Raw genomic sequence first — 6,663 nt, 5'->3', positions numbered from 1 at the left:
AATTCTAAGGCTACAAATGGTATTGTGATTGTCTTTAATACAAGATAATAATACTGATGGGGTTTTGGGGTGTTGGTGGGGGTTCAGAGCCAACAGACAAGAAAGAATTCTTCAAGACGTCTTTGGCGCAAAAAAAAAAGCGTGGGCAGGAAGAGCTGCCCTGGGGTTGTGCACAGTGACTGCTTATATACTGTGGAGGTGGGGGAGGTAAAGTCAAGAGGAAGTTTCTTAAAGGGATTTCCACATGCTAAAGAGGATTTACAGATTACTGGAGGCCTAGCTATTGTCAAGCTAAGGTTGTTTTTCCCTCTGGCAAAGCAGTAACTGTAAGACAGTAAGCAGTTCCTGGAGATTAGGCTATCGATGAGATATTTGTAAACTGATGGAGACTCTGTTTAACTATTTGTTTTCTGCCCTTTCCTTTGTTCTTGGGCAGCCAGGAGTGCCTGAGGAATCTCACATATATCCCATGTGGGATGGGGGTGGGGGGTGGGGGGCGTGTGTTAGCTTGTCCTTGGCCTTCAGCTTCCCTTATGGTCCCTCATCAGTACTATATACAGCAATTAAAAAAAATCCACATATGCATAGATCTAGAACTATGCATTTATCCCTTAGGCTAGTTTTCTTTTGTCCTGTAAGAGCCATGTGGACTGTCATTAATCTGTGCAAACTCTGGGAAGGAAATTTCATTATAGTCGTGGTGGTTTTGAAATGGTACAGTGAAGGAAGCATTACATGGGCCAGGAACCACCCTCTTACCGTCTCAGAGAGAGTCAAGAACTTTACGAACCAGGAATCATGCCTCTAAAAAATTTCTAGGATTCCAGGATGTGTATAATAACCCCATTTGTTAATTTTATTATCCTATCTCTTTCCTCACACGTCAGCAGTGAAATTCTTGAAACTAAAAACAAACCCAGTTTACATGATCGTATTGAAGGTTAACAAGGAAGGTGGCATCACAGAGATGGGGGTGCTCCAGCCGCCTTCACAACACCTCTCCTCACCTCATGGGTGGACGACGCCTCCTTCAAGAGGGAGGAGAGCAGGCCAGTCCTTGGGACACAGCAGAGGGAAGAAATGAAAAATCCAGAGGGAGATTCTGAGGCAGAACCTCAGGACAGCCTTTAGGGCTCAACTGTAGAAAAGCTACTTTTCCTCTTAGAAAAACCATTTGGGGATCTTCACCCTTGGTGTCGTCATCTTTAATATAGTAGCCATCTTTCAGGGATATTGTGATGCGAAGCAAGATAGTGCATGCGAACTGCTCGCCATAGGTCCTAGAACACAGTAAGTGAACCAAATAATCTCACAACTGGTCCTGGAGCCATTGAGGAGTCACATGGCCACAGTCTAAAGACATTAAATCAGGCCAGAAGTAAGGGAGCGGTATATGTGGCTTCATGTCCCAACTGGTCAACCCATCTCCTTATGTCCATCTAACCTCCACGTAACCTCAGGTGGGGGAAACTGAGGTTCCAGAGAAGAAATAACATGGCCAAAGTCATGTCGCTAAAGGGCAGTGGGTCCGTTTATCTCCTATTTGCTTGAATCTTCTATTCAGCACTATCTCCTTATGCGAATGCTAACATAAACGAAACTTAATTTTCAAAGATTTATTTTTGGAGCTGGAACTAAAAAAATCATTCCGAAGTCGATCACCGGCACAATTCTCCACTTTTTCTCTTTTTTCACACTTTGTGGGGGTGGGGGTTGGGGAGAGGTTATATGAGCGATCATAAAACATTTATCGAATCTCTGGGTCAGCTTCCCCCTTCACCTCTCAGGTCTGATTTTCGATGAAGAAAGAACAGAGACTCACCAAAAGTTACTTCATGCTGAGAGTCCCTGGAAAGTGGTACTTAGGGCAGGAAATGAATTAAACAGTGACTTGCTGTGTCAATGTGTGTTTTCAAGTGAAACAGAAAGAAACATGTGCTTTTGAGAAAAATACGGCCAGGAGTGTGATTTTTCTAGATGCTTCAAGAACTGCAGTTTCACGTAACATTTACTTTCAAGCTGCCCACAAGTGCTATAGTCCCGGCTTCCTGCCCTGGGTCTCCCTGAAAAGCCCGAAGGGGCTCTGGCACTGAAAACGGTCTTGTCCGGGGCCAAGAATTTAATGCAATCCTCCATTTTCCAGGGGCCTGAATCTCAATCTGCAGGAAGGTGGGCAGAAAAGAGGAGTCATGGGTGGGGAAGAGCGAATTTTACCTCATCTCCTGCCCTCTGAAAGCTAAACTAAGACTTTTAAGTCTGTCCAGGCAAGCACGCCATTAGTTGGTTCCCGTAGAGTCCCCAAGAGTCTCTGTCAGTTGCTTTGGTTGATGTTTTGAAGCAGTATTAAAAAAAAAAAAAAAGTGGGGGAGGAAGGTGACTAATTCTGCCCAGAATATTTGCCCTTAACATTCTTCTCCAAATACTCAGGTTACTAAACAGGATGTAACAATAACACGTATTTAATGAAGGAGCAGAATAGCACAGGGGCTCTGGGATCACAACTAGATTCCTCTTACCGACTGAAGCAGCCCATTAATGTGAAGATGTGGCTTTCTCATCTGTACAACGGGGATGCCAGTATCAGCCTCATAAGGATTAAAAGAGATAATGTATACACAGTACCCAGAAGGGTTATTTTTATTGCCGTAACTGAAATGAAACCAAACCGTTATTCTGTTGTATTCTGATAAGGTTTTCATTTGGAGATACCAGGGGTAGGTAGGGAAGGTATCTTGAAGGGGCTGAGCTTTCTTCTGTCCTTTCTTTCTTTCCTTCCTCTCTGCCTCCTTTCCTTTTCCTTCCTTCCTTCCTTCCTTCCTTCCTTCCTTCCTTCCTCCTTCCTTCCTTCCACTAATCTCTACACCCCAACGTGGGGCTCGAACTCATGATCCCAAGATCAAGAGTCACACGCTCTACCAACTGAGCCAGCCAGGTGGCCCAGGGAGAACATTCTTGATGTTAACCATCCACGCAAGGGTAATAACTTTCTTTAGGAAATGGGAATTAGACAAACCAGAGAAGTAACTGCCTCCCGGTCATTTCCTGGGTCTAGCGTTCAAGGCATCTGGATATGCTTAAAGCCACTTCTGCTTGGGAAGGTTTAAAAATGGCAGGGTGGAAATCAGGAAGGGGCCACAAACGGAAGATGCTAAGCTCTATCATGGAGACTGCAGACGGCATGCGGGGAGCAGTCACCACATACTCTAGTGAAGAGTGTGAGGCCTGGATCAGACCCCCTCCTGTTGTGTAGCTCCCACTGGAAAAGCAAACTCTCCCAGTGGAAGCTGAATCTCGGGAAAGAAGTTGGGAGTTTGACCTCAAAGCGTTCCTTCCTACACGGAAGTGGGGGTTTATCTTGAAGAAAGTGGATTTCCTCGAAAGTTCTTAAGCTTTGGAAAGCTCTTGGTTACATCTGTTGGGTCTCATGAAAACTCCAAGATAGGGAGTTTGGACGTTGCCATTTCTACTTTTCTGAGTTAACGGAGTTTTAAAGAGATAAAAGAGGGGCGCCTGGGTGGCTCCGTCGGTTGAGCATCCGGCATCAGCTCAGGTCATGATCTCATGGTTTGTGAGTGTGAGCCACGGCTCAAGCTCTCTGCAGTCAGCATACAGCTCGCTTTAAATCCTCTGTTCCCTTCTTTCTCTGAAATAATAAAAAAAATACTTAAAGAGATGAAATAAATGACTTGCCTAGGATCGTGTCAGTCCACGGCAGTGCCCAAGGAAAATCCAGTGTTTGCTTTTTTAATGATTCCTAGTCCAAGAAGATTTCAATAATTCCCAGAATAGGAAAGGAGACATAGTGTGAAGATGTTTTGACTATGATTTTGCATCACTCACACCACTTACGCTTTCCATTTCAGACACAACTCAGGTAACTGAGTCAATTGTATTCAGAAGAAACATCTTCTTTGTCTCTCACAGGCACGGAACAGACATCTTCCGTGTCCCTCACTGGCATGGAATCAACGCCTGTGTAAACAGATTTAACTCACTATGAATTCAAACATGCAAAAGGACATAACCTGTACATATCCATCTGGCCCCACTGACTAATTAATCAACTGTCATTGTCTAGAACTGTGCCCTTGCTTTTTAACAGTCTGATAGTCTGATTTAGCCCTAAGATTGTATAATATCTGAGTGGGGCCAGAAACAATTTTCCAATTAGGAATTTCAGAAAAACTCATGAAAAATCACGATGAGAATCTTAAGTGAAAGAATGCTCTAGCGACATACAGTATTATCACAAAGTTACTCAAAGTCATAGTTCAAAAACAAAATATATTCTGGGGGCGGGGGGGGGGGAACCAGTTGTAGTTTGCCATTGTCCAAAGCAAGTTAATAACATTTTAAAAGAATTTAAAGTGTAATAAAATCAGAAGTCAGTTTTCCACAACCAAAGAAAAGTGGACAGTCAAGTAGCATCGTGTAGATAATTACTCACTGGCATTGTAGACCTCTATTTTGTCATTTGGATTACCATTTTTTTTTTCACTTTGTGGAGCTTTCCAAAATAATGATACTTTTACGTGTAATCAGCTAGTCAATTGAAAAGTATGTTTTAATCTCCTAGTATGTGTCCCAAATTAGGTGAGGTAGAGAAACTATGGGTATATAAAAGACGTATATGGTCAGGCTCTGTCTTCAAACCTAATTAATTGGAAGAGAGACATTAATTAATATGTTACTTCTTTACTCATCCAAATTTAGAGAAACCGTATTGTCTTAAATATGCTGTAGGAATTCGGGGAAGTAGAGATTAATGTGATTTGGACTATTCTAAATAATCAAAAGCTTTGCTTGTTAGTGAGTCACTGAAAGGACTAATTCCAGTCTTAATTTTGAATATATGTTATTTCAGTCACAAAAATTGGCAAATTGTTCTAGGCACCGGGGACCAACATGTGGACCAATAAAGTGTTTCCTGTCCTCGAGAGCTTGCAGTACAAGTAAATATACAAAGTCATTGCAGATCAATGGACGAGGCTCTAGGAGTCCTGGACCACAGAGGAAGCTTCAAGGAGTTTGTGACCTTCAACGTCTTGACAACTGGGGGGGGGGGGGGGGGAGAGCAAATGTGCATTTGCAGGATGGTGAATTTTGAGAGAAAGGCATTCCAGAAAAAAGAAACTGGAAACGGCCTGTGAAAAGGCATAGTGAAAGGGAAACCTGAGACCAAAGCTGAGGTTTTCTTTCCTACGTTTATTTCAAAGCCCTTCACTATCTGTATAGAGAGAGGGAGTCTTTAAAACAAACTACTAGACTCTAACGACCATGAAATTTACATATATGTGAATGCTAATGGTTACTTCCCCATGTTTTGGGGTGTTCAGAACTTACTGTAAACAACTGTATCCATTTTATGTAAGTCCCTATCTTCTAATAGAAGCCATTTTGTGATGATTCGATAGTTTCTAATCAATTTCAAAGAGAATGCCGGTCGTGGCACCAAATGAATGTCTTCTATAACAAATACTTACTTTAATTAAGCCTAGTTTGCTTTAGGGTTCACTGAGAGAGCATAGGACCAGAATAAAAGGGGCATAAAAACTACGTTAAGAAAATCATTAGATACTAGTACCTCGTATTTTGAAGGCCTCAACATTTACTGTGAACAGTTCATACAGGTTTACATAACGTCACTCCAATTAGCATGCACTTAAAAATCATCCAAGATTAGCTTAAAAATCTCCTATTTGAACCAGATAATGCAAAAATCATTTTAAAAAGAAAACGTCCTCGTATAACGAGCTTATCCTTAAAAGGAGACAGAAATGTAACATCAGGCTACGGCATCAAAGTTTGAGAGCAGCGGCATTGAAAACTTTCCCGTGGCGATCTTAACTGGAGGTCACGTCACATTTCACCAGCGAGGACATTTTCACGTGCACGTCGAGGAGGAAGGCGGACACCACTCGCGGGCCGGGACACCCTCCCGTTTGGGGTCGGAAGCTGCAGCCCCGACGGCGCCGAGTTTGCGCCCGCTGCCCCCCGGCCCCGCGCTGCCCCCAGCGCCCCGGCCTCTCCGCAGCCGGGAGGCCACGGCTCGGCCCCCGGCTCTCCGGCTGCCTGTTAACATCCGCAGGGAAAAGGCCGAGCGGCGCCACGTCGCGCAAACACGAGAGGGAGGGAGCCGCGTCTGCGAGGTCCCCACACGGGTCAGCAGGGAGCGAAGGGCTCGGGGCTCCCTCCCTCCCTCCCTCGTCCCCAGGGGGCGGGGAGAGGGGCGCGCGGGGGAGGGGGAGGGGCGCGCGCTCGGAGCCTCCCCCCCCAACGCCCCCGCCCCAGGGTCTGGACTCGCGCGGGGGCTGGTGGGGGCAAGGACGCCTCGACCTAGGGTGACGCCAGGCATCTCCCGGGCGACGGCTCCGCAACAAGATGGCGGACGATAAAGAAAGGGAAGGCCCAGGTAAGAGCCGCCCGCCGCGACCCCGGCCCGCACTGGGACACTCCCGGCGGAGCCTCCTCCGCCGGGAGAAAGCCGACAGGGGAGGGGGCCGCCGGCCCGCCCGCGGGGGAGGCCGCCTCCCGCGACACCCGCAGCCTCCCCGCCGGCGCCTCGGCCCCGCCCAGTCCCCTCCTCCCGCTCCCCTCCCCCTCCCGTCTCCCTTCTCCCCCCCCGCCGAGCTCCCGGCCGCGGCTCAGCCAGGCCGGGGCGAT

The 6,663-nt window shown here is 46.3% G+C and overlaps 1 protein-coding gene across 2 annotated transcripts in view; it reads left to right on the top strand.

Moving 5' to 3' along the window:
- Window positions 1-6,328: 6,328 nt before the first annotated feature.
- EFCAB2 (EF-hand calcium binding domain 2) overlaps window positions 6,329-6,663 on the top strand; it is a 132,064-nt gene continuing 131,729 nt past the window's right edge. For both annotated transcript variants that reach the window (XR_003965856.1, XM_030302217.1), the window contains exon 1: window positions 6,329-6,412. Coding sequence is in view for 1 of the 2 variants with exons in the window: in XM_030302217.1 (XP_030158077.1) it covers window positions 6,382-6,412 (31 nt within the window). In the remaining variant the exon portion in view is untranslated. The remainder of the gene's footprint in view (window positions 6,413-6,663) is intronic.

The sequence above is a fragment of the Lynx canadensis genome, chromosome F1 (genome assembly GCF_007474595.2).
Source record: "Lynx canadensis isolate LIC74 chromosome F1, mLynCan4.pri.v2, whole genome shotgun sequence".
NCBI classification, from domain to species: domain Eukaryota; kingdom Metazoa; phylum Chordata; class Mammalia; order Carnivora; family Felidae; genus Lynx; species Lynx canadensis.
The sequence above is the reverse complement of the archived record's forward strand: the minus strand, read 5'-3'. Positions and strand labels throughout refer to the sequence as shown.